Source organism: Coffea eugenioides, chromosome 2 (assembly GCF_003713205.1).
Source record: "Coffea eugenioides isolate CCC68of chromosome 2, Ceug_1.0, whole genome shotgun sequence".
NCBI classification, from domain to species: Eukaryota; Viridiplantae; Streptophyta; class Magnoliopsida; order Gentianales; family Rubiaceae; genus Coffea; species Coffea eugenioides.
Genome location: NC_040036.1, coordinates 12,196,710 through 12,223,714, shown reverse-complemented (window position 1 = coordinate 12,223,714; position 27,005 = coordinate 12,196,710). Strand labels below are relative to the sequence as shown.

At 35.2% G+C, this 27,005-nt stretch overlaps 2 protein-coding genes across 3 annotated transcripts; both read left to right on the top strand.

Moving 5' to 3' along the window:
• The first annotated feature begins 2,811 nt into the window (after positions 1-2,811).
• On the top strand, positions 2,812-9,670 carry LOC113762779 (ADP-ribosylation factor GTPase-activating protein AGD5-like). Of its 2 annotated transcripts, XM_027306370.1 has the most exons (11): positions 2,812-3,068; positions 5,458-5,516; positions 5,623-5,713; positions 5,953-6,007; positions 6,099-6,189; positions 6,320-6,554; positions 7,387-7,606; positions 7,809-7,984; positions 8,271-8,456; positions 8,549-8,607; positions 9,351-9,670. In XM_027306370.1, the coding sequence occupies exons 1-11, from the start codon at positions 3,018-3,020 to the stop codon at positions 9,487-9,489; spliced, it is 1,362 nt and encodes a 453-aa protein (XP_027162171.1). In that variant the 5' UTR covers positions 2,812-3,017; the 3' UTR covers positions 9,490-9,670. The 2 variants fall into 2 exon arrangements, with proteins under 2 accessions (XP_027162171.1, XP_027162173.1); XM_027306372.1 differs by lacking the exons at positions 2,812-3,068; positions 5,458-5,516 and having other exon boundaries at positions 5,677-5,713; positions 6,099-6,208.
• Positions 9,671-23,094: 13,424 nt separating this feature from the next.
• Positions 23,095-24,891, top strand: LOC113763019. The gene is made up of 2 exons (XM_027306696.1): positions 23,095-23,870; positions 24,617-24,891. Exons 1-2 carry the CDS (start codon positions 23,172-23,174, stop codon positions 24,629-24,631), a joined length of 714 nt encoding a protein of 237 aa, XP_027162497.1. The 5' UTR covers positions 23,095-23,171; the 3' UTR covers positions 24,632-24,891.
• The last annotated feature ends 2,114 nt before the right edge of the window (positions 24,892-27,005 follow it).

Below are 27,005 nucleotides of genomic sequence, written 5' to 3'. Positions count from 1 at the left end.
TTTGTCTCTTCTTCTTTATGTAATTCTTGGAAGTCCAATCATCTATTCCAAGCACAAAATCACTTGAAAACTCAGTATGTTGAAGCTACGTCAGTTTTCACGTCCAATTTCCACGTAATGTGTGTCACAATCTAAAAAGAATAATTGCTAAGTATATAAAATGACACCTGCAATATTTCCATAAAAATTCTAATCTACCCCCTTAATGTTGCCAAAAATCCCAAAATTCTCGCATACGCATATAAGAAGTAGAATAGTATACAGCGGTGTTATGGTACTAATTTTGCGCCTGCCCATATATTGTCATTTGACAATTATTTAAGTGCAAATTATTACCCAATTCAAAAGGCAATATGCAAATTCAGAACTGCAAATTTAGTCTTGTCTTTCTTAAAAAAACTAGTGCAAGCTTTCGCTCTGCTAAAAGGTTAGTTCTATGTTACTTGATATATTTCGGATCTTTCAATGAGTAAATAAACAAAGAAACTTAACTAGAGAGTAAAAAGATAAATAAGCTCCCATCTTGATTATGGGCATAAAATTAGAAAGTTATTGTAAAATTTGTCATAAAAAAGTTACAAACATAATATATATATACACACATACATACATGTATACCTTAGTAGGGTCTGCATATATACAACTTTTTATTTTATGACAAACTTTGCAACAACTTTTTGACAGTGTGTGTCAGTGTGTGTAACTTTCTGATAGTGTGTTTGTGTGTGTGCGCGCGTATATATGCATGCCATGATTGGAATAGAAAGCGTCTCCATTAATCATCAATCACAAACAATTAATGATTGATTTAGGATAGAAATCTGCGAAGCAATGGCGGTGTATAAAAATGTTGTTCACAATTAAGGTGTAATTTTCCAAACTTCTGGAGAGCTCCGTTCTCCATCTGTTTGGTAATCTAATCTCAAAATTTCGTTTTCCATTACTTTATTCGACAATTTATTCTTTTTCTTCTCTTTTTTTTTTATCAGCAATCCAACTAGATCAAGAGAATATTATGGCACAATCCTTAAAATTTTTTCACTGCAGATGAAATTTGAACATTCACCTACAGTTCGAGAGAAGGGACTTAAGTATCTCCCTGTGGCCTATGAGCCGTTGGCTCAGTGGTTTATTCTTATTCTTCTCATTCTGATTAGTATTGGAAGTTGGTAAAATGGATCCGACATCTTCCGACAATTCATCATTCATGTACACAATATTATATTTAAATCTAATGAGATGTGAAGAATTCCGTAAAAACCCAGGCCACTTTTAAAGGCTCCGGAAGGTAAAAGCTTAATGAATGCACAAGCTACAAATTACAAACATTTAAGAGGTAATGAAAAGGGAAAGAAAAATTACTTTGCTTCCATTAATGTTAAAGTGAATTACATTTTGGTCCCTTCCAATGTTGCTAAAACCATTTTGGCCTTTTTACTTCAAAATTTTGGCCAATTATGGACATTTAATAGAAATCAAAGATAGGTAATGAAAAAGGTGTTAAGTAACTAGATGTTAAAATTGAAATATGCTGAGACTTTGTTGAGATCATGGTCGCAATTCATGAGCAAAGTGACTACTACAGTAGAAGAGTGCCCCACATTGGGTAGTTAGTAGCCTTTCTTGTTAATCCACCACTTTTTCGATTAGCCAGCTGCAAAGCGAAGAAAGTGATTAGTAAGCTCAAATCATTGATTAATCAAACCAAAAATATGGAATCATAAAGCTTGAGACATTGACAATTATACTATTTAAGAAGGTGGGGAGTTATACAACTTTGATAATTGAGTTATGACACAAGAACAAGCTTTTCTCGATGCATGACTTGCTAAGCTCTTTCTGCTATAGAATTTTGCGGTTGTAAATGCATAGCATAAGTGCTTTGTACTTTATTCCAAATTAGTAAAATTTCTCCATCTTTGTCTACTTTCTCAGGTATCTTTTCTCAGTCATCAATTGCAATTTTGTCAAAATTAAAGGACCAGAAATTACTACACTTTAATGTATACTCGATCATTGAGAATTAAAAGATAGTAACTTAAATAATGGAACTTTAGTATTTTGCAGTTTAGACCATATTGTGCTTGCATTTTATGATCGAACAACCATGTAAGTTTTTAATAAACCTATCAGAATCCGAATTTGTAAAGCAACAATAAATGGTAAAATGAAACACCAAAAGAGGACTCGTAAACAAAAGTTTATGACAGTTCTGCAAAAGTCCACACATCCGTTGCCAAAGATTTTACCTCCCAATGACATCTTTTACACAACTTGTATTAAGCTTTTCTTTGGAATGAGTTTGATTGATTAAAATCCCAAACATATGAGATTAGGGACCGAATGGGTCATTTTCTACCCACAAGGGATCATAATGAAACTTTCTTTTTTTAAAAAAAAAAATTTAGGTACCATAGTGGAACTTTTAATGCCTTCTAAAATTTAACTCATTTTTCTTTAGCCCATTTCAGATTTGTCCTTAAATCAATCAAAACTCCCCACCTAAAGTTAACAAACATAATAGACCAAAAGTGTTACTAATAATTGATACTCCGACTAGGCACTGTAATCAACAAGATCAATTGGAACACTTCTTCCGCATAGAACAAATAAATTGTGTAGAAACAAATGGCAGGCACAATTTCAAGAACCAACAAAAAAGCGGGGTCGTCTTGGATTTGACCAGCCAGCCGCACACGCCAGCCTCGAAAAACAACGGCAAAGCAAAGAAGGAATCGGAATGGAACTTCGAAAAAAGTCAAATTCAGGGGACTGACTCACAACTCACAACCTTAGCCTCCTCCACTTGCTTCTGCTTGGGCTGCGAATATCTTCTCCTCTGTCTCTTTCTTTTCCTTCTCTTTACGCTCAGTTTTCTTAGCAGTTTCTTGATCCTTTCGTATCACAAGTCCAACAAGAAAAACAAAGAAAGAGTTATCCTCCTTGTATTGTTTGCAACTACGCAAAGACAAAGCAAGAGAAAGTTTGGCAGCCCAGTAAGGGAAGAGCACCACGCCATGAACGGAAAAGCCAGCGTTTCCAAGGAGCTTAATGCAAAGCACATAAAGGTAAGGTTTTTTTTTTTCTCCTTATCATGGGAAATTGTCAAAGTTCGAATTTTTATGGAGCTGAAATTCATCTTTGTTGTCAAAATTTCGTGTTTTTATGATTCCTTTCATCAATATATATGTGTCTTCAATCATGCTGGAGTCTGTATGTCCAAGATTTTGATAAAGCTTGAATTCTTGCATAACAAAGTAATATGTGACTATGTCTTTTAAGTTTTAACTAATGCGTTTTGGAAATTTCGTTGTACTGGTATCCCTGTTCAGCAATAATATGTCAACATGCTCCATAAGCATACATCTGTTTTCTTTCAATCCCATGTCAAGTTATTTTTTTGAAAAAAAATTGTTAAAAATTGAATCTTTAGGAGCATGAAATATGTCTAAGCATCCATGACGCTGAAATTTACGTGGGTTTTGAAATTTGATGTGCTAGGATTGTTTGAATTTGTATTCCTTGTGTTTGAATACTTCCTCTTGTCTTACCATGATGGGTCTGTAATTTAAATTATTCTTTTTCAATTTAAATTATTTTTTTTCTCTCTGTTTATTAAGGTGTTAATTTTTTGTTCTTGAGAAGCATAGCAGAGCCGTGTCCGTTATGGACAAATACATCGTTTATTTCTGTTATTAGTTAGATTTTAGTTTCAGAATTTAGGCTTTTAAGTTTCTTCTTTAGGTTTGCTTAGAAAAAGAACATCTTTTCTTGAGATATTTCTTTTCCTTTCTCGAGGGTTTAGCATGTGGTTGAATTTCAATTTGGGACGGAACATGAATGTCTAACTAATTTGGTCTAATAGATTGATAGTCGGTGCTTGACTATTTTGCTGCCAAGTGCCAATGTATGATTTGGTGTGTTTGGTTAACAAACTTCCTATTTTTTAAGTCATTGATGACATAGGACGAACTTATTCTGTGTTCCATTTGGTGCTCAAAATAATTAGACTTATCCACAATCATGAGCTAATGCTGGGTCTTAATTCAGTTTTATATATTCCTATTCCTGTCAAAGGTTCTATAAGCCAATATTTCTTTTGGCATCAGGCCCCACATTGGAGGTTGGAACACAATTTTATAGCATTGATATTCTGCTATTACCATGATACTTCGGCATAGCTGGACATATTGGGAAAGTAGTTGAGGTTGACATGCATAAGTCCATAATCTAGAGCATACAGCACTATGTTGGTGTATTTCAATTTATATGTTGGCAAAATTAGATTGGTGCCCCTGAAAAGACTAGCTTTTTATTAAAAGTTCCTGTGGACTCTTAATTGTGTCTTAAAACAAGCCCTTCCTCCATCTGTGTCTTAGATTTGGCATCGATCCGAAAGAGTTATCGCAGTATGAGTTTCCTTTAGTGCTAAAGAAAGAATTAACAGAACATCTAGGACCTCGATGAGGAAACAAACAGGCAAAGAATGGATTGGCACAAAGAAGTTTGTGCTAGATAAGATTTTACAGGAAAGGCAGTCATGATTGATATGAAGGAATATCATTTTCATAGATTAGACATATGTTAAACATTTGGGGAGCTATGATGTTCTAGGTAATTCCAACATGCAGTTCATGTGCTTTAATTCAGAATACTGTGAGATTAATAAGTTTCATTTAAAGATTTTGGCTTGACACATAAGAGTCTGGAAGTTGCAATACCAGAACCAATCAATCAACATATGCCAATTTTAGCTTGAATTGATTACTTATACTTGAACCAGCATATGAAATGTTTGGAAACCCTCCTCCCCCCTTTTTTGGTTGACAAGCAATAAAGAGCTGGTTTTGCATCTTTCTGAAATCAAATTTCATGTTAGTTTGAGCTAATGCAGATCTCCACAAATTTTATGGGTATTAATCCATTTATGGAATTTGATTTTCCTAGCAAAAGATGCAGTCATGCAGAACAATGGCATATCAAAATGAGTAATAGATTGAATTCTTTTCTAAATTTGAAAAGGCATTTGACTGTAGACAACTACGAGCATATTTGTTAGATCTATGTTAATCTATGTCTTCAACTGGTTTTTGCACCCCTGAATGCATTAAAGATGGAGTCTTCTCTCTACTAGATAGACTTTGGTTCACTGATCTCTGGGGAAAAGTTTTGACTTTTCTGTTATCCAATTCTTTCTGTGCCAAGAAAACTGAAATCTCAGATATCAATTTTGACTTTTCTGTTATCCATGATGTCTAAGCTCCATTCAATTTTGACAATAAGATAAAATCTATATCTGTTGACGAGTAGATACTATAATGATCAAAGATGCCTCTGTTCTGTGGTGATTGAGGGCCTCTGACCTACAATCTTGCTTTATCCAGCAAAATTAGATCCAGTTATCTCTAGTATACTGAGGCTAAAAGGAAGAATTTCTATGTTGTGTCCTTCCGACAGATTCTTGAGGGGCTACTCAAACTGCCGGAGAACCAATACTGTGCTGACTGCAAGAGCAAGTATGTACCTGGGAGCTGTATATTCTGCAATTAGTCTCAATATAATTATTTCAAACATTAGATGTCATGCTTTTTTGTCCTAATGGTACATTTAATTTCTGTGAAGAGGCCCTAGATGGGCTAGCGTGAATCTGGGAATCTTCATATGCATGCAATGTTCTGGAATCCATAGAGGTCTTGGAGTACACATATCAAAGGTGCGTGTATCATACTTGCATGACACATGTTCAAGATTTGGAAAAGATGTGTATCATCCTGTTCATCTGTAATGAAAGAGTAGTATGATATTCACCGGAAATTTTAGCTCTTGGGAGTTACTTGTGCACCTATCAGATGGATAGCAAATCTTTTGCCCCTGCTACTTGTCTTGGATTAATTGTATTTCCTTAAAATGTCTTCAATGCTATGCCTACTAAACTTGTTTAATTTGTTGCAGGTGAGATCTGCTACTCTTGACACATGGCTTCCAGATCAAGTTGCATTGATTCAATGTGAGCAGGATTCCTTTCCACCTCTTGTGGACAGATAAACTAAGTTTTTCAATGGTTCCTTTGGACTTAACTTGTTTGTTCATCTTTGCAGCAATGGGGAATGAGAAGTCAAATAGCTATTGGGAAGCTGAGCTGCCTCAAAAATTTGATAGAGTTGGAATTGAAAATTTTATCCGTGCAAAGTATGATAGTGGTTGATCGGTACTTTGACCAACTATGATGCCAATGACTTTGTCCAGCTTCATTGTTACTCCCTAGTGGTGGAATTCTAATAGGCACTTATCCTGTTTCTATTTTTCAATTTCTTGTTAGGTATGTCGAGAAAAGATGGATCCCAAGGAATGGAAACTTTAAAGCATCTCCAGCTGTGAGAGAAGATAGAATTTTGGACAAGAAGATGGGATCTGGAAGTAGAAGTACTGGATACCTTAAGTGCACAGATAATTTGTCGGAAGAGAGGAAAAACTCTAAACTTCTGAATAATGTTACAAGTTCCCCCTCCATTCAAAACGGCTGTAACCCTGCGCCTCCTAAAGTATCCGAACAGGTTAAAAGAACAAACTTAAAAGATGTTCTTTTCTTGGTTGCTTTGTCTTTTGTTCCTCCCTCCCTTCATCTCCTTTTGTCCTTGTACTTTTCTTCGAATTTTGCAACTTCTGAAGATCTTACTTTGTATTTTTGTCTTCTTTTCCACAAGTCCGATGAGATCAGTTGAAGCCTGTAAATTTTGTACATAAGAGTCATAGCACGGAAGCTGCGTTTAGCAACCCTTTTGACTGGATTTGATAGTGAAGAGTAAAGAACTGTATTCTTTGATAGTTGTTGTGTATCATTCGAGCTTAATTGTTGCTTGGATCTAAAAAAGTGAACATGTTGGAACTTTTTTACTTTAAAGTGAGTCTACATTGAATTCTTGAATTTTATAGAACTATAATTGTAGAGGGCACAGTATGTGATAGAGGAAGGAATCTTACAATGGGGTCCAAATGGGTGCAAATTCGAAAAGTGGTTAGAACTTTTATGCCTATGAAGTACTTTTATCACAGTTGGAGGGGGTTGGGGGAAAATTGCTCACTGTTAAGCACATGTAACTCTGCAACTACATATGATAGTGAACCTTCACATGCCTCCACATTTACAACCTAATACTTGTCAGTCAGGAGACTTCTGAATTTTGAGTTCACTAAAGAGATACAGAGGTCTAGACTTTGATTTCCTTGTATTCCATTTTTGGATGTCTTGGAAATTGAGCCATCCTTTTTCTGAACATGTTTCTGCCCTCTCTGAGCATATATTTGAATGATCTGGATTTGGTAGCTTGCTTTTATTCTATACCAGAAATAATTGTTTCCCAAAGACTGACATGGACTGTTGGACAGATTGCTTCTGCTGTGAAACCGCAAGAAGTTCACCAGAAATTGGAGCCATCAGACACTCAGGCTAGGAAAGGACAACCAGGAGGCAGGGCCACCCCAATGGAATCAGAAGCTAAGGTTGAATATGCTACTGATTTTCTTAATAAGCTTTCTATGGAGGAAGCCAAAGAAAATGACCCCAAATTGTCTGCTGCTAATAATCTTTCATTGGGACATTCGCAGAGTATGTTCTTCACCTGAGATTTATTTGGTATCATGCAGGCATTTTTACTGACTACTCCCAGCACTTTTTATTTCCTTCTTTTATTTTCTTAGGGAGGTGGTGATGGCTGTAATTCTTATCGCCATGGAGTAAGAAGCCATCTATAGTTGGATAAGTTAAAACCTTTTTGCCTTGCACTAATGATTTAATTGTCTTGTTGCAGCTGCTGAAGCTACACGATGCTTAGAGCAAAAGGTTCCATCTAAGGTTGCAGAAAACAAGAGCAAGCTGGACTCTGGTATTGAAGAATTACTTAGAGATTTTCAGTGGAATACCCCAACTGTTGTAGGGAAACCTTTAGATGATATGAAGAATGACACCATGAGCCTCATTGACAAGGTATATGACTTTTTGCGACAATCAGTTAAAGTTTATTCTGCCATATTATGAGGTTCTTTTCTTTTGATGACAAATAATCACTGAAATAAAAAAGGAACAGGGTAATTCAGAACATTAACTGTATTTTAAGGTTCAATTCAAATTTGTTGGGCAGTCCCTGGAAATTGTTGTACTTGTAACGTATGTTCTTGACCAAATCTATATGTTTATTAAGTGTTCATGTGCAGTTCTTGTTCTTAGGTAAGATTACATCTTAACTTGCTAGTTTTTTTTTTTTTTCTCACAGTCTAGCGTGGTGTCACCTTTGCCCGTCCAACAACAACATATGATGCTGGCTGAACAGCAGTCTAGTTTCATGGCTGCTGCACCAAGGCCTTGGGGTCAGTCTCATTCAATTCCCAACAATATACATCAAGCCACCTCCAATGCTCAAAACTGGGGAAGAATTAGCTATCAGGCACCTGGAAGAATGGTTGGTCTCCTGAATGTATTCTCTTAATCTTATTTTTTTTTTTTAACATATTTTCTTCTTACCATTGTTATATTTTTATGTTCTTGTACAAGATGGGAAGTGTTCAACCTTTAAACTGCTATGCTGCTGCTTCTGCAAGTCCAAATTTAAGGTAATACTAACTATGGAACGTCTTTTGCATGAATTTCTTCATCCATAATTGTTGGAGAAATTACCTTTAATATCCACTGAATAATCTGAAATCTGAGATCATAGAATGACATCTAGACATGAATAACAACTCAATCAAAAGGTGTCTTTCACCTTTCTTAAACAGCCTTCATCAGAGTTTTCAGCTTTATTTGAAGAGACTTGCTGTCGTTTTGTTGCAAAATACAGTGTGCGCGCCCTTTCGTTTGCATCACTTCCGTTAATAGATAATCTCCTTGTTTGGATTGCGGTTTTCCGTCGGAAAATTACGTCGTTTTCCGTAATCACATTTTCCTATTACCTTTTTTCCTCACATACATCAAATCGCTACAGTAATTTTTCCATGAAAAATCATGAAAAATGCAATCCAAAGGTTGGCATAGAAATTCCACCTGAATCATTCTTCCAGCCTGTTCAAGCATCTGAGTGCATGTAACCAAATCAAATGTCCTCTGGTTCTATATCTACTAGTTTTATGAAAATTTGATGTCCCGCAATCTGATATCCAATTAATGCAGCTCACAAGAATCGCTGTGAAAATTTAAGATGAAATCAAGAAAGTGCAAATCCCCGCAGTCCCTGCGTGGCATTCTAATAATACATTGAAAACATGAAGATAGGCATTATTCAATGGAAAGATACCAGTAATTTGAAATCAGCCTTTCGAAAATAACTTCAAACACTTACAGAATCTGTCTTTGCCAGCATGTACAATGCAACACCAATGGCTCCAGTAGGTGGAAGAATATCAGCTGCGGGGATGGGCAGGCCTTACTCAACTTTGAGTGCACCATCAAATTATGACTTCTCTTCTTTAGTGCAGGGAATGTTTACAAAACGGTGATCCACCACCCCAATTCATTTGTTACTTTAGAGCACAAAATTAGCATATCCATAGTTAAATACTACTTTTGGTTTGAAGCAATTATTATAGTGACTGATGTTCAGAATTGGCTCCATTCTTTTATTTATCAGCAGATTGTATATTGCAAATATTTGTAATTTACCTGCTATATCCCTTCTTATGTTAAGGCATTTAGCTTGTCAATTCTTAATTTTGCTAGCATAAATATAGTAGATTTTTACCTTGTGAACTTCCGAGAATGATTTATGCTAAGAAACACAATGCTTCTAACTTGAGTGGAGTGGATCACCTGCGATGTGGGGCATCGACAGCAACTGGTAATAAGAAAATAAAACACGAATGTTGCCCGATACTGTAATAACCAAAAGGATGCGTGTTTTCATGCTAGGAAAGATTCAGAAAGCAGGAAACAAGATTATATCAGAAAGGGGGCAAGAGGGAGTTGTAAAAAGCAGTAAGCAAATATCGATGTAAATCCCCGTAATCGGGAAAATGGCACCAACATGAAGAAAATAAAACTATAAAATTGTTATATATATATATATATATTGTTCTGTAAAAGTTTTGCCAGACTTTGTTAAAATTTCCGCCAATGCTGGTGGCGGAATTCTTCTTGGGTGGCTCATGGAATGTTGATCGGCTTCAAGCTTTTCTCTCTCAGAATATTGTCCAAAAGGTGCTGGAGTTGAGTTTTGATTCTACAAAGGAGAACATTATGATTTGGGAATCTCAAAAAAATTTTACATTTTTCGTAAATACATTTTTAATCATTTTTTTTACTTTACACACATCAAATCGTTACAATATATTTTTTACAAAAAACTTCAGAAAATATTGCAAAATCTCTGACTTTTCATAGTCAATTACTTATGATCTCTAGCTCAAAAGTAGTCTTCCTTGGCTTGTCTTGCGGGTCTCTTGGGCCATAACAACCAGGTTAATTGATCTCTAAATTTATGGCATGTTTGATAAAATTGAAGTCTGAAATTTGAATTCATTAAGTTACTGAATTGTTAAGTGGTAAATTTAATACAATTTTTGTCTGAATTTGAACATTGAATGTATTATGTATGTTTGATAATTATAGACAACTGAATGCCGAATTTCTTTTACTTTACAATTTTGTCCTTATATTGATTTATTTATAAATAATGCTATTATATTGGTGTATTTTAATAGTAGCACATATGATTTAATTTTATTTAAAATAAGAATTACTTATTAGAAAAAGAATGAACTTAAAATTGAAATAAAATTGGTAATGGAATAAATATATTTGACAAAATACAAATAATAGTCTATCAAATGCTATAAATATAATTCGTCTAAAATGCTAAAAATGTTGATTTTTAATTTGCTCACGTAAGTTGATCATAAAAGCTTGATCAACTTGTCGAGATCCTCCTTCGTGTTCTACATTTTCTGTGATGTCTTCAACGAATTTTGTAATCAAACCATAAACTAATGATGAATCATATAGTTGTCAAATATGGCGGAAACGATACAAATATCTACAGACTTGTATGCACACCTTTAGCTTATATGAGAGAACACTTCAATGGAAAACTCCTTTTAATTATCCATAATGATGCCCAATGGAAAATGAGAAAGGAAGGGGTGGGGGACTTATGATCGGATGTTGATGAGAGAGGGTGTGGGAGAAGACAACCTACGGATTATTTTGGTCATATAAAAAAAGTACTTAAACCCCAACGTATAAGTATATCTTATATTAAGTGATAAATGAAAAACTTATCACTTATTTTCTGAACTCAATTTTGCCTAGATAATTCAGAAGCACTAGATCAATTAAGTGGCACTATTTTTTGTTATAAAACAATCTAAACACAATTAAGATTTGAATACATTAAATTTAAGTGTTAAATTTGATTATCAAATAAATTAAAAATTTTTACATGTGAGTTTAACACATGCCAATTTTTTTTTTTTTTTATTTTTGACATTCCACCGCTCCTTTCTGACATTTTCTTACGAAAGTAAGAATTTTTGGCAAAATAAACCTAACTCCCCACAGTAACTCCAAAAGCCGGTAACTTTTGGAGTCCTGTGAGGGACTTATAAACCTAAACCCCAACCCCCTCATTACCGATGTGGGATAGAAAATCCCACAGGGGTACCCCGCTGCTAAGAGATAAAGACCCCCCCAAACCCCCTGAGAATGAGTTTTCTTTCTGACATTTTCTTACAAAAGTAAGAATTTTTGACAAAATAAAGTTAGGTTTATTCCACCGCTCCTCATCACTATATTCTCATCCCTAACTGTCATATCTAAGATTTAGGTCTAAAAGTGGCATATGAGGGAATTCTAAATGTACTTCCCTACTCGCCCGACAAATCTATCCATTCTAAATGTACAGCTGGCATGACCTCGAAATCAAATGGTACAAAGTCATTAAATAGATGAACCCATCAAAAAACTGGTAAAGCATCTCTAGGTTATCATACATGTTTTTGACTGATGAGCAACTTGCCTGAAACTTGTGTAGTGATGATTCGTCGGCAGTTGTGAAGCTTCAAATGTCATGTACGCTTCAGTAAAAATGGTAGCCTTCAAACTCCAACTAGAACTCCGAGTACATGGAATATACCCCCCGCGCCCACCAAACCCATGCAGCCATTTATCTTAATTGCTAGCTGCACATTTGGCAGAGTCTTAGAAGATTGACGGTGATAAGGTGTGAACTAGCTACATACATCCACTTCCATTGTTGCTTTCACACATTAAACCTTCAGGCTCAACTCGTATCCTCTCTTCGTTTAATTTGTCGTTTCAAACACTGAATATATATATATAGAGATAATTCATTAGAATAATGGCGAATATGAATAAACAAAATGTGTTTTGCATGGATGACAGACCAATTGAATTTTTACAAAATATTTGATCAAGCCAGTAATATACCAGCCAATATAACATATAATTATTCAAATAATCTTTTGGCACATTTTTTAACTTCTTTTTCTTGACAATTTTATTTTAGACAAAGCTCCATCAGCTATAGGCCTGATAGCCAACCCCAAAAAAAAAATTTATTTTACGTGTAGAATATGCATAACTTAAATAATTAGCTTAACATGTTGGATTTATTAAGACAATTAATCGAAAGTTTAGAATTTGAGTAACATTTTGAATTTATCAACACTTCTACGGGTATTATTTGAAATAATTACTGTAACATTTTTTGTGATGTGATGTATGTGAGATAAAAAGATGATTGGAAATATAAAAAGGTGGATTAAAAAATGTGTTTATGATACAAATAAAATATTATTTGAAATAATTTACTATCCAAACACTTTGTTTTACTACAAGAGGGCGGGCAATTATCCCTCCTTCCTTCAATTTTGCACAATTTATGGAATAGACATGAAAACTTCACAGAATTGTAGGCTTTTATCATAATTGTCCCCCCTCCCTCTCAATTCTAGGAAATATTTCTCCCTTGAAATTACTCCCTATATTTTGAAAAATTCATAGCCCCTCTACATTGCCCATCACCCCTCCCCCACCCCCCTAAATAATAACTTTAGACATCTCTCCTTATGATACAATTATTTCAAAACTAATTAAGCAAAAAATTGAATACTACTTGAATAAGTAAAAAAATTTTAAAAAATAACGAAAAATAAATACATAATTATAAGTTCAATATCTTTTTCACATAATAATTATATCATTTTTTTAACTATAATATTGCTCCACTGGTCTAATGTTCCGGCTTCGCCACTAATTTTAGTATTCATCCTCGTTTTCCATGTTAAAAAAATAAAAAATAAAAAAAGAAACCAATTATATTGATCTGGCGGTTCTTCTGCAAGTGGGGCAATTGGAAAAATAGGGTATGATGGATAATTCCCGGTAAATTCTCTGAGGATAATTCTCGTTATGGAATAATGCTCCTAAGCTGGGTACATCAGTTTCAATTGATTAGGTAATCTCGTGGATGGCCCGAGTAGATTGACTCATAATGGCGGTCAATTGTCTGGGTTCAGCAATGGCCCGTCAATGCACACGACTTAAGCATATGAGTCAAGAAAAGTGTACAAACGCCATTATGAAAGCGTAAATTATTACATGGTCCCTTAGACTTAAACTGAATTGCAGGTTGACACATTGGCCTCGGGCCGACATTGAGATATAGTCCTTTTCGTTATCAATTCTACATTTTGTAATTGAGCTACACGATCAAAACTTAACTACTCTCGCTGCGTCTCATTTTGATAGCTTTATTTTTCTTTTTCATTCATTTCAAATTACAATTTACTTTACAATTGAAAAATATAATTAAATTATAACTTTTTAAAATGTCCTTATTTAATGTTTTTTTTTTATAATTGAGAGGACTTTAACCAAAGACATTTTACTTGCAACCCCTCCCACTTTACTGCTCAATCTAGCCCTCTTCTTGAGTATAACTTAACTTATTTAAGGTAAAGCTAATTAGTTATACTCCGTTTAATGTAAGAGTATTTTAGTAAGATAGTAAATTAGATTTATTACTCCAACAAAGTTAACTAACTTTTCTCAATTTGTGTGGCAAAAAAATCAAATCTATCAAATCAAAGTGGGACAGAGGGAGTATTTAAGAATTAACTTTTTATGCATTAATAGTATAGTAATTTTTTTTACACTAACAACTATGAATGTATGTCGCATGTGCATAATTTAAATTTTGAATTTAAATTCATGCTATGTAATATGATTTCAATTTGATAGTGTAAAAAATTATACACTGATAATGTATAAAAATTTTACTCAATATTTAAAGAGAAAATATTGCATATGCTCCCCCCTTGATAGTTAAAGCCTCGAACAATTAATTAAAACCAGTTATAAATATTTAACTGTATATAAATATCTAAAGTGAAATTATTGCATCTGCACCCCCACTTGATGGTTTCTTGACTCGAACAATTCAAGCCAGCGATCATCGAAAGTAACCGTTACAAGGTTTTTAAATTATCATCCTACTTTCTTTGTCGAAGAGTGAGATACATCTTTGTTTCTTGTTTTTTCCCCTTTCCTTTTGATACAATCCATTATCCAGAAAAACAAGTTGTTATCCAGCTATAGACGTCAGTCTTTTCCATTGAAAAATAAAGTACCCTTTTTGACACTAGTACTACAAATTTTTTACAAGCTAATTTTGGTTAATCAACGCAGGTGAGGAATCGAAGAAGAACAAGTGTACGTATTCCCAATTTGATAAGATGAAACTTGAAAGCAAGAAGAAATATACCATCTATACCTCTACTCCAAAGCTTAATTTATTGGCCATTGATACGCATTCACTTTTATTTTCTATCCTACAAAATTTTTTTTTGTCTTTTGAGTTATCGAATTAAATCTCAAACATTAAAAATATTTTAAGTGATAATATGGCAAAAACTGACCTTGATTCTCTACCATCCACAGTTGTGTTTGGATTGCAAATTTATCTCAAATAATATTTCGCTTGTATCATAAATATATTTTCCAATCCATCTTTTTATATTCTCAACTACTTTTTATCTCACACACATCACATCACAAAAAATGCTACAGTAATTATTCCAAATAATATTTCAAATAATATGCTATCCAAACACACTTGCATTATCCAAAACGTCTATAAACGTTGATTCTCTACCTTACATCTCAGACAGTAAAGATAGTCTTTGGCTTTATTTTTTTTTTATTCTTTTCGACATAATACATTATCCAAAACACAACCGTTGTCCAGCTATGGACGTTAGCTTTTTCTTCTCTAATTAAGAATGGTGCCTTTTCCGACACTAGAAGAATGACCACTGCTATCGTCAATTTAACGGATGAGATGAAAGCAAGAAATATATATATATATATATATATATATATACACTTCTGATCGTCTCCTCCAAAGCTTAATATATTAGGAGAAATTAATTGAAGGGGTTGGCATGCAACATCGTTCCGTAACTTCTGGAGATGGAGACTTGGAATTCCTGGCAATGAGTCGGTGCCACCTCTTCTGGGCAGTTATGTTAGTTGAAACGTAAATAACTGCCTATTGCTCTCATGGGACCCCCAATTCCTTACCCATACCTGCATATTGGATCGACCATTAACGTTCACTCCATTTTCAAACGTTCGACCCTCGGATCTCAATCTTCATGGACACACGTAATTTCTTTATGTTGCTGTTGCCCTCCTCCATTTAAATTTGTTGTTGTATTCGGAGAATGGTTGGCAGTTGAAGGAATGGAGTTATCTATTCTATTCTTTCTTTCACACGGTAGACAGTCCACTGTCGTATTCAGAGTTCGAAACCCTACACTTCTTTACCCGCGAAAAGTCATACATGAAATTGAATTACCGGATAAGTACAAGTGGTCCAAGCATATTCAGTTAGGTGTATGACAAATTTTTATCTTGAAAGTTCGCATGAAGTTTCCTTAGAACATGCGTGTTAAATATGTAATACATACAAAAGTTCTATTCTATGCTTTTATCATATTTTAAAAAAAAAGTTTTCTATTCTATGTTTCGTGTGATTTGGTATAATTCTCAGCAAGACAATAAGATATCTTAAGTAGTATTCTAAGAATTAAAGGTTTTAGTTTCAAATCTTTCTGTCCCCTTACCGCTTCTCAATCCCACTCTTCTCTTGTTTAAAAAGAATAAAAAAACTAGGCATTAGGTAAATCCCATTATTCAGCACGTCTTAGTGTTGCCCATTTGTAAAAATCAAAATGAAAAAAAAAAAAAAAACAGAGAGTCATGTCCAGACATTTAAAAAAAAAAAAGAAAAAAAGAAGGTCCAGACAAGACCTCAAGCACGTCCATAATTTCTTGCGGGAGAAACTTCCTTCAAATTCACCTTATATGGACTGCTGGAGGCGGTTAAGCCATGGCCTCCTCTTCCTCAAGAATTTGTCGATAGGGTGAATACTAGACCAAACGGGAAAGGAAACAACCTCGATGCCAATAATCAGATTGGAGATTATTATCTCAACTACTATCCCACTTTGAAAATTATTCCAAGATAAAGTAAAGTCTTCGGAGTCTTCATTTCCGTGTACGCTTTACAAGTTCTATCTATGGACTTTTCTGCTCTTCATTTCTTGACTTGTATTCCGCGCAATGCTTTTATTAGCCTTTGTGGGTGGCTCAAAAAATCACAGCTGTGCAGTAATTATTGATGTTTCTCTAAAGGACAAAGATCAAAAATTACAGATGTGCAGTAATTATTGATGCTTCTCTAAAAGGTTAAAAAGATGGGAGGCAATAATGTCTAAACTTCCTTAGGGACTAATCTTACTCCAACCTCAGTCATGATTGAACCTTAGTTTAACAGACGACTAGTAGTAGACTTTGGAGAAAAGGAATCAACTACTATCGGAAGATTTATTAGAAATTAAACCATCAAAATGAGATAAATATCTCCTAAAATGGCAACAAAATGTTTTTAAAACCTTAATCTTATCTCTTTAAACTTTTTCTACAGGCTTATTTCCTTATTAATGAAAGCGATCAATCTTGCTGCCTTTAAAAAAAAAAACCCTTAAATCTTGATATTACTAATTAAAAGATATAAACAGTACTTGTTGAGAGAAATTTGTTTATCTTTAGATAGAAAATAAGGTAATTGTGGATTTTCATTACTACTTTTTTTCATGGTAGAAGAAGAATGAAGGTAATGGTGCTTCATTAACCAAGAATGTTTTTTTTTAAAAAAATTTATATGTAGTATCTTAGCGAAAAAGAAAAAGATAGGGAATTGTGATGAAAGAAACTACTGTCATGTCATTCCTTTGCCTAGGACCCGGCAGCCAGAGCCTGGAGAATGCCCTTTTTGGTCCGTTCGTGGGTCGATTTTGACAGAAAGGCAGCACATGGAAGAGGGTGGGTGTCAATTTAGAAGGAACAAATGGTCGGTTGGGGGGGTCAGCCCACGAAGCTGGTCGTGGTGGGCTAGAGCAGGGAAATGGACAAAGATGTCACTGGCCACTCTCATCCGTAGACAATGGCAGTGACCGTAGGCCTGTCTATATTTGGAAAGGGGCCGCAATTCAGTTGTGTCAAGCACAGTGGACGCGGTTGTCTTGGTTCAGCAATTTGCAACAGCACAGCAGAAACCTGTGCTGTGGTTAGCTGCCGGGGTTTGGCCGATTGGGTCCCCAGTGATGTTTTCCCTATTTTATCAACCTAGCTATGGTTTCAACATTTCTTCGAAATTAAGATGTACTTACTATAATAGACTTCTCTGCTAGGTTGATTAACTCACCCCAATTCTCATGCATAGGATTCAAATCCTAAATTTAACAGCGAAAAAGAGTCTTAACAACCTTCCCTTGGTACTGAGTCCACCCTCATGGTCAACTCCTCAAGTCTTCTTTTTTCGTTTTTTATTTTAACATTTTTAATTTAAGCAAATGCACCTGTTAGGTTTAAAGTTTGAATTTTGGATTTGACAATTGAAAATAAGAAGGGTACATGAAGAGATGGGAGGATGAAAAAAAAATATATGTATATGTTCATTAAGATCTAAATCTTTAGTATGGCAATTAAATGCTTATCTTTTTCTTTTATTTTTGTAATAAAAAGTTTGGATAAATTTAGTTTCCATTCTCATCACTCGTTCGTTCAGGACGTTCTAGGGACGCTATTTTCCTATAAAACTTTAATTAAGAGTTCTTTCAAAGTTTAACGGTTATTCTTTAGGTAGAGTAGATTAAGTTAATCTTTTGTAAATTATGAACGTCTGATAGATGACAAGTGGACAAACTTTTGGCTTTATTGTTGAAATTTTCTACTCTAACCGTGCATACTACCATACAAATCATTCTAGCCCACCGTTTGCAGGCAAATTTCTTAGAAATTAGTCGCTCGAAAATCACTTTTGACGAAATTAGTAGTTAGTAATTTTTCGTTAACTAGTACTATGTGAATTAGGAGTTCAGCATTTGGCGACACCAGACTCTATTCTTGATCTGAATAAAGGATCAAATACGTATTCAAGATCAAATGCTTCACCAAAGCAACCTAATTAATTTGGCAGGGAAAAAAAAAAGTTTTATCCAAAGGGGAGAAAAGAAAAAACTGATTATCTTGAAAATCAAATTCACTCCTAAGTTTCTCTTTGTGGAATCAACGCTTCACAACGCGTAATTTTGGCTGACGTCCATTCGCTACATCTACGGATCTACTACGATAATTTACAACCTAAATGGGAATCTTTTCCAACAAACAAATTGACATCTTTTAACTGGTTTAGTTGGAGCTTGAAAGACAGGAAGAGCCATATATTTTTCTATTATATTAAAAAAAAAAAGCATAAATATCTGATTTAAAAGTTCCAATATTCAAATGGAAAACCAATCGTTGTTACACCTGACCTTTGATGAGTCCAGTACGCTAATGGTACGACAGAAATGGACCCAACTCCGCAACCGACGCAGGTAAATTTCCTCGCTGTAAACATGAAAAGATGCCAACTCGATGAGTAGCGGTTGGATACTTCCGACGGTTTGAATAGGACTCATACGAGTCTGGGTTGACTTGATCTGATATTTAAAGTCAATCAGATTCCAGTTCCAAAGCAATTTAGTTGCCTTTCATTATCAGATTATTTTATCCAAGGCTTCTGTTACTGTGTTGCATCAGTGACTGGTTTAAAATAAAATGGGTGAATCTCGTCCATGCACCTCAGCTATTCGACCGAACCAACGTAAAATTCTTCGGTAGATCTCAAGTCTTTTGCTTGGAAAAGTCATACAACATCTAATTTATTTTAGTTTCTGTTGAAATGTTTTAAAATGTTTATCTCAGACAAGAAAAGTGAATTTACATGCAATCTACCCAATTGGACTAATTAGCTTAGATAGGGTTTAGGAGGATTGAATCGACATAATTCCAGATGTAAGTATTTCGAAGATCCTTTTCACGAGAGCAGTGGTATGAAATTTGGGCTTTTCCTTTTTAATTAATTGACTTCCAAAGTAAGCAAGAAAATTCATATACTGTACGTATATTCTGTACGTATGTAAAATTCTACACGTTATTGACTAGTTCACATATATATACTGGCAGCATATTCCATTATGCTTCACAGTCAAGAGAAAAAAAGAGAATCTTGGGCTTATGATGGAGTACAAATAGTTAACAGAATGATGATTGCAAGAATCCCCCTGTGTGCCAAATTTTACAAATGTAGGTTAAAAGTTATTTGTTAGTCATAAAGATGCTTTAACTATGACCAAAAATAATCATTCAGAGAAACTAAAGCAAAAGATAAAAAAAAAAAAAAGTTGTTGGAGATTCTCAGGAAAGATTGCATGAGTGAAGCCCTTTTTTTCGATGTAACCTTTTTGCATTATAGATATGCCCATGCAAATATTTGCATAGATAGATAAGATAGAAAATTAATAGTAGATGATGGATAATGAGATAAATGAGTCATATTTGTATGTCGGTTAATGGATTTGTTTTTGTGGAGTCTTTGACTTTTTTTGGCTCCCACCACCGTCCATTCCTGAGCTTCAACGTAGAAAAAAAGAATACAAGTTGATGGGAATGGCAATTCCTATGGAGTAAGGCTTGAGATTTATCCAGAAGTGAATTTCGTTTTAGTGGTTAAAAAAGCAAGCAAAAGTTGAACGCTTATTCTTTCTTTCATTTTATTTATTCATTCGTTATTTCTTTTTTTTTTTTTCAAATAATGACACTGGTGATTCCATTTCGAAGGACAGAGTCACACACACAATACAAACAGATCAAGACCACATTTTTCTTGAAAATAAATAAGTATTGCCTCCAATATCAAGAAATCTTTGAGATTTCTTCTCTGATTAAGCAGAGAAGTGATGGTGTCCAGTGTTTTTACATGTTGAGTTGTGATGAGGCTTCCTTAAATTAAATCTTTCACTACCCTTAATTAATATTTTCATCCAAACTCTGAGTCAAGATCAAGATGTCATACGCTTACTTCCAACTAAGGATATGGTTTCTTTTAGATGAGCCATTGAATACCCCACCTTGTGCAGAGAGTGAAACATGCCAAGATTGCGATTTAATTTTGTCTCCACGTTTACTGGAATTTTTTTTAAATTTAATAGCATAATCACCACCACTTGATCAACCTTGGGTTCAAATGTACGGTACAGGTCTGATGCGAGTCCTAGATTTTCTAGTCAAAACTCGAAACTGCTGCCACAGCTATCCTTTCGGTGCCAGCCGGAACAGCAGATAATCTTCGGGAATTTAGCTGGTGACTAGTAGGTATCACCCTGAAAAAGGTCTACTAAAACTGTTACATCATGAGACGATGTGATATCAAATTAAATGGCGTATTACTATACGTGCTTGAGTTAATAACGCTGTAAATGTCGTTATAAAGTAATTCTAATCTCCCTTGAGAGATATGGATAAATTCCTGTCAATTGAGTAAGGAATTGCTTCAAAAGAAGTGCATGGATTGATTCCAAATGCTTAAATGTTAAGGAAAAATGAGATTAGTGAGAATTAACCAAAATACTTAACAATTCTTCGAGAGGAGATCTTATCGATTATCAGTTTCACATCGACTAGGGGTGATATCGAATCGACTCGAATCCCAATAGTGCTATGCTTGAGTTTGAATTCGATGATAGACAAGCTTATTTGAGTTCGAGCTCGACTTGAGCGAGCAAAAATTTATATAACCCGATTCGATTTGAGAGAAGAACAATTAAAACTCGAACTCGATTTAATAAGGTTCGATACTATTCTCCAATCTTATCAAGTTACAAAACTTCACGTAAATTATCTAAAACATAAACCTTTATTGGTCATTTCATAATCAAAATAAATATATAAAATAACACTTAATCGGGTTACTTGACTAGCACTCAAGTAGCACAAAGAGAGACTGAAACCCAACTTGGTTCCTGTATCGAGTTTGAGTTGAGCGTTTGATTGAGCTCGCCAGCACCCCTAATGTCGATGAGACCTTAGTCTACTGATCAAGATTGAGTTACAAGGATTTACATATTATAGGTTTAAATCTCACCAAAGTGTGAGTCTCTCCTAACTTTATGTTAATATTTCTCCCATCGTTGGTAGGGGTTAGTTACAGTTTAAATTAGTTGTAAACTCAATCTCTTGCATTGGTCCACATAGCTAATCTTATTAAAAAAAAAAAAAAAAACTACCTGCGTCACTAAAATTCTTCTTTTACAGACAAATTTATGTCTTTTATTGGTCCACAGTCGCTGGTTATAGGTAATCTTATAGAAAAGGGGAAAAAAACTACCAGCGTCACTAAGTGGTGTATGTTTCAGATTAGACACGTATAACTAATTTATCGGACCATGTTGCTTTGGGACAGAACAAGCAAAATAAATCAATAGAATATCAAGACTCAACTTCGAAATTTAGATTGCAAACCGTTGGCTTTTTGTTCTCTTTTAACTGAAGTAACGATAACTTTAACAATTAATAACGGAAATAGTTTAATAATTCCCCTTTTCTACTTTTGAAAAGCATTTCTAAAAATTTTCCAGCTGGAAGAGAGAAACCCTTTATTTGTGACAAACAAAAATCGCAAGAATGGTCGGTCAGAGGGGTGTACCCTACCCACCAATTGAGCCCGCCGGCAACCATGGGACCGGGCTATCAGCATCCCGGATCCAGCCCTCGACTCAAACAGTCTGTTATATGACCGTTATGGCAGACTTTTGCAAATATGCGATCTTAGAAGGATTAATTATATCTGGTACTTTGAAATTTATGCATATTTTGAACACAAAATCCCTTAATTCAAAATAGCTTCATGGTTCTTGCGTATCCCTTTTTTCCTTTGGTAAAATCAAGTCTTACTTAAATTTTTTACCTTTGATCAAAAGTTCTTATAGCAGCATAGACCAATCAAGAACTCAAATGGAATAAGACACATTGACAAGTTATAATATACTGTATCATTTATGCTTTAAAGCAAATCTAATGGATATCGGAGTAATGGTTACTTTTATAACAAGTGATTGATAGCTTCACCAATATAAAGACCGGATTATTTTCATGCAAAAGATGTGTGTGTTTGAATTTCATTGTCGATGTGAAAACTGTATTAATGAGCAATCTATCAAAAATTGTATGAGCAATCTATGATCATGAAAACATTTAAATTCAGTGTGAATCTTGTGCAACAACTACAAACTGTCAATTTGTCTCTTAGTTTCATAATACAAAGTATTTGATCGTTAAATCCATTAATTAACTAAAGTGAAATCACTTTATCCTTAATTTGACTAATTAATCACTTCATCTTCTCACACGTGGGCCACCCCCCATTTCCTCTGCAAGTTGCATTGCTGCACCCCCAAGCTCCGACTCACGAACTCCATTCCATTCCCACATCCAACGGCCCTCATTCCATCAAATCCCACTTACCGCGTCTCCTCCTTAGTCCTTCCTCCAGGTCCCCACCCCATGTTTATATCCAACGGCCCTCATTCCATCAAATCCCACTTACCACGTCTCCTCCCCGGTCCCTCGTCCATTTCCCCACCCCTATTTATATCCCCAGCCACCCACCTCCCACAAAACCATGCAACCTGGAAGGAAAAGTTCCCCAGACTCAAAGCTAAGCATATACACTCCACTCTCTGGTCTGTTGGAAATTACAAATCGGAGAAAAAAAATAATGTCGTTTCCTACTACGTTGCTACTTTCCCTGAAAATTATCTTGATTTCGACGGGAGCCATTTCCATGGCTATGGGGATGATATTCTCTGTTCCATCGATTACAGCTTTTACCTGTTATGACCTTCCTGTAGTTTGGAAATCTGTGGTGACCTGGCTCAAGCCTCCTTACCTCTACTTCATCATCAACGTTATTATCATCACCATCGCCGCCTCCTCCCGCTTCAGTCATCATCACCAATCCAAAAACTCGGATTCCTATCAATCACGTGAGCCGCTGATTTCTGTTAGAACACCTCCGCCGTCTGATGTGGTGGCCGCGGTAGTATTGGCTCAGCGGGAGGATGAGCTGAATAGGAATGCAGTGGAAGCTCCGGGGCCGCTGTCGCTGCCTCCGCCGCCTGTGGTGGAGGTGTATGTTGCTGAAGCTGAAGCTGAAGATGAAGAGGAAGATGAGGACGAGAAGGTTGTGGAGCTGAAGCCCGTGGTGGTGAACGGTGTTCAATTTGAGGCCGTTGGAGGAACTGAAGATGCTGATGACGTGGCGAATGATGAATGGGTGGTTCGGAGTCTAGTGCCACTCCGTCTCAGAAGATGGTTCTCCCCGAGTCTCCCCTGGATCTTCTCCTGCCGGAAAAAGAGAAACGCTAACTGCGTCGAGATTTGGGTCACAGGAAGCCTATCAAAACCAGTCCCGAAGGTATAAACTCAATTTACTAATTAAAAATTCCGTCCTTTTATTTTACTACTACTTTTTTCCCATTTTTTAAGTTCTACTACTACTATTACAATTTTAACCCTACTATTGGTAGCAAGACAAGTCAACTACCACGCAGTAATTTATTAAGGACGCTATATAGATTTAAATTGTGGACTCATGCAACGAAATTTTGTGGTGTAACAGCTGCGGTTGATCCATTAATGATAAGAAGAGAACTTTTAGAGTGTACTGTTACAGTGCTTCTAAGGTCGTGCAGAGAGTTCGAATTTGAAATTTAGCAGTTAGGGTGAAAAACGATATGGATAAGGAAACATGAAAGATTTAAAAAAAAAATTGAAATTTTGCGTATTATTACATCTTGTAATTGTGCATTCATTCTTTTCCTTGATGGTTGTAACATTAGCCATTTTTAAGGATGTCCTAAGTTTGACCATCTTTTAATGCAGAAGTTTCACGGAAAACTCTACGAAATTTAATTTGTCCTTTACTTTTTTTTTTTGTGTTTACGTATAGACAGAAGAAATTTGCTATGTTTTGGCTACATTAGATAAGCACGCACTTATTAGTAGTTGCTACCATATTGGCCCACAAAGGTTTCTTGTCTTCTAATTTTTGTTAATTGCCTAAAATTTCATTTGAAGTAGTTAGGTTAGGTTGGTCAAATAGTTACTCCATTTAGCTCTTATTCTTTTTATTAATTATTATTTTTTATTTTGATTTGGAAGGTGGGAGAGCGCTGAGGGTAGCAAGGCCAAAGAGGGATGAAACGCTGGAGAGCACGTGGAAGATGATAACGGATGGGCGTCACGTGCCGCTCACGAGGCACTTGAAGAGATCTGACACGTGGGAGAATCATGGGCGGGAGGTCTTCGTAAACCATCATTAGATTCGGAGCATGACTTGACTCCGGACCACGTGCCCAAATCACAGACCTTCAGAGAGACCGCACCAATTATTATGACGCACAAAACCACCGGCCGCCGGCGAGTTTGTCTCCGGTTCCTGGGAGGATTAATAGGGAGCCTTCACCGGGTCAGGACGAGTTGAACCGCCGAGTCGAAGCATTCATCAAAAAATTCAATGAAGATATGAGGCTGCAGAGGCAAGAGTCGTTGAACCAGTACATGGAAATGATCAACCGTGGGGCCAATTAATTTGATACTACTAATTTTAGGATTTTCTTTTTAGCAAAGAAAAATTTGACACAAAAACCCAAAAAAAAAAAAAAGGAAAAGTTGTGTATAGAAGTTTTTGATTGACTTGTTAAAATGGTTGGGAGTTCAGTGATGTTTTTCCATGTCTAATTGGTATAGGGATATAAGACAGGGGCCAATTACATATACAACCAAAGAGTTATGTACATGAACATGCAAAGTTTTTTTTGTTAATTATCTATGTTTTACATCAATGAAAACTTAGTAGCCTATTAACTTTTTAATAGTTATTGAATACTTGAATTGGAGTATTATCTTTACTTGCTATTATGCATATATTTTCTTTACTTTTTTCTTTAATTTCCTCCATTTATTACTTCTAGGCCTTTTTGGTAATTTGGTTAGGATTGAAATTTAGAAACTCAAAGCTCAAATTCAAAACTTAACTAAGTACGACGTTACGTTCCTCAGATAATACTCTTCACTGATTTATTTGTTATAGCAGGTGGTACTTAACCTCTAACAATAGCTCTTAATACTTCACTTTAGTATTTTATTAGATGAAGAAAGATTAATTTTGGGGTGCAAGTTTAATTTGCAGTTATTACCATATACATTTTTTTTTTGGGTAATTACTACTAGTATCTTTATTATGTTCTCCGATGCATCTCGCCAGGTCTAGTCGTGCTGATGCTATAGGCCGCAACCAACGACAGAAAACGAGAGTCAATTGCAATGCTGGGTCCTATTTCATAAGATGGGCCAGGGCTTTGGGTTGTGACACTGGCTAGTCATCCGTATTCATAACCTGTTGCATCGTTAGGCCCGACACGGAAAGCCACTTGGCATGAGAAGTAAAAAACATAATGGACCACTTGATCGGATAAGAAAAAGAACTTAATAGACCACAACCATCCCCTTCTCAAAAAATAAATAAATAAATAATTGCTAAGAATAAAATATGACAAGATATCTTGATTGGGAAAGAAAACGAATTTAAATAGATTTAGAAATTAGAGGTTCTGAATTCAAATCTCCCAACCCTCTTCTGCTAAAAAACAAAAAAAAGGATTTCTAGGAATAAACTATGACAAGGTATCTTGGTTTTAAGATTCTTAGACTAAATTCTTGTCGAAATAATTACAGGTTGATATAACTGTCAATTAACTGGAATGTTGTAGATTGTACAACACAGTAACTTAATTAGTTATATATATATATATATGGAATAAATGAATTATGAACTGAACACTGAGTCAACCTTACTTCTTATTTATTATTTTCACGTCAGAAGTCACAGATAAATTCATTGAGTAAAAGCAATTCCAAAAATAAAAAAGCAAAAAGAAGTTGTTGTTGTTGTTTTTTTTTTCCAGCGTTCTCTGGCAGCCCAAAAACAGCCAAACACTGATGATCTACTCGCTCCTGAAATTCTGCGAACGAAATGGGCTAAAATTAGTTAAATCCAGAAGCCAAGTTTTCGGCGGTCGGTTTGAACTGCTACGTCAATGGTCATCGGAGCGATCAAGAATCCACATCAATTTCAACGTATTTATCGGTGCTTCTGAAACTTTTGCCATCTTATCAAATCCAGGATCAGTTATACAATAAAGATTGGAATGCCTACTTTTGCATGTAAAATCTTTCTCGGTATTCATACACACGATCCAATTTATGTCTGATTGAAAGTGCAAAATTTGCCAACCCTCTCATTGGCCACGCCTATTTTCTACTGCTTCCTTTGCATTGGTCATTGGAACTAGTATTAAGATTGAACATAATAGATAGACCTTTCATGAGAATGGACGATTATCTAATACTGTTCTTTGTCTACAAAGCTAATATAAAGAGAGGAGAGCAACTAAACAATTACTACAGATTTCAGTACACCTTACATCTGATTGGAGAGGTAGTCGTGTGTTTCATCAATATTTCAAAAGAAACATGGTAGTAAATTTTT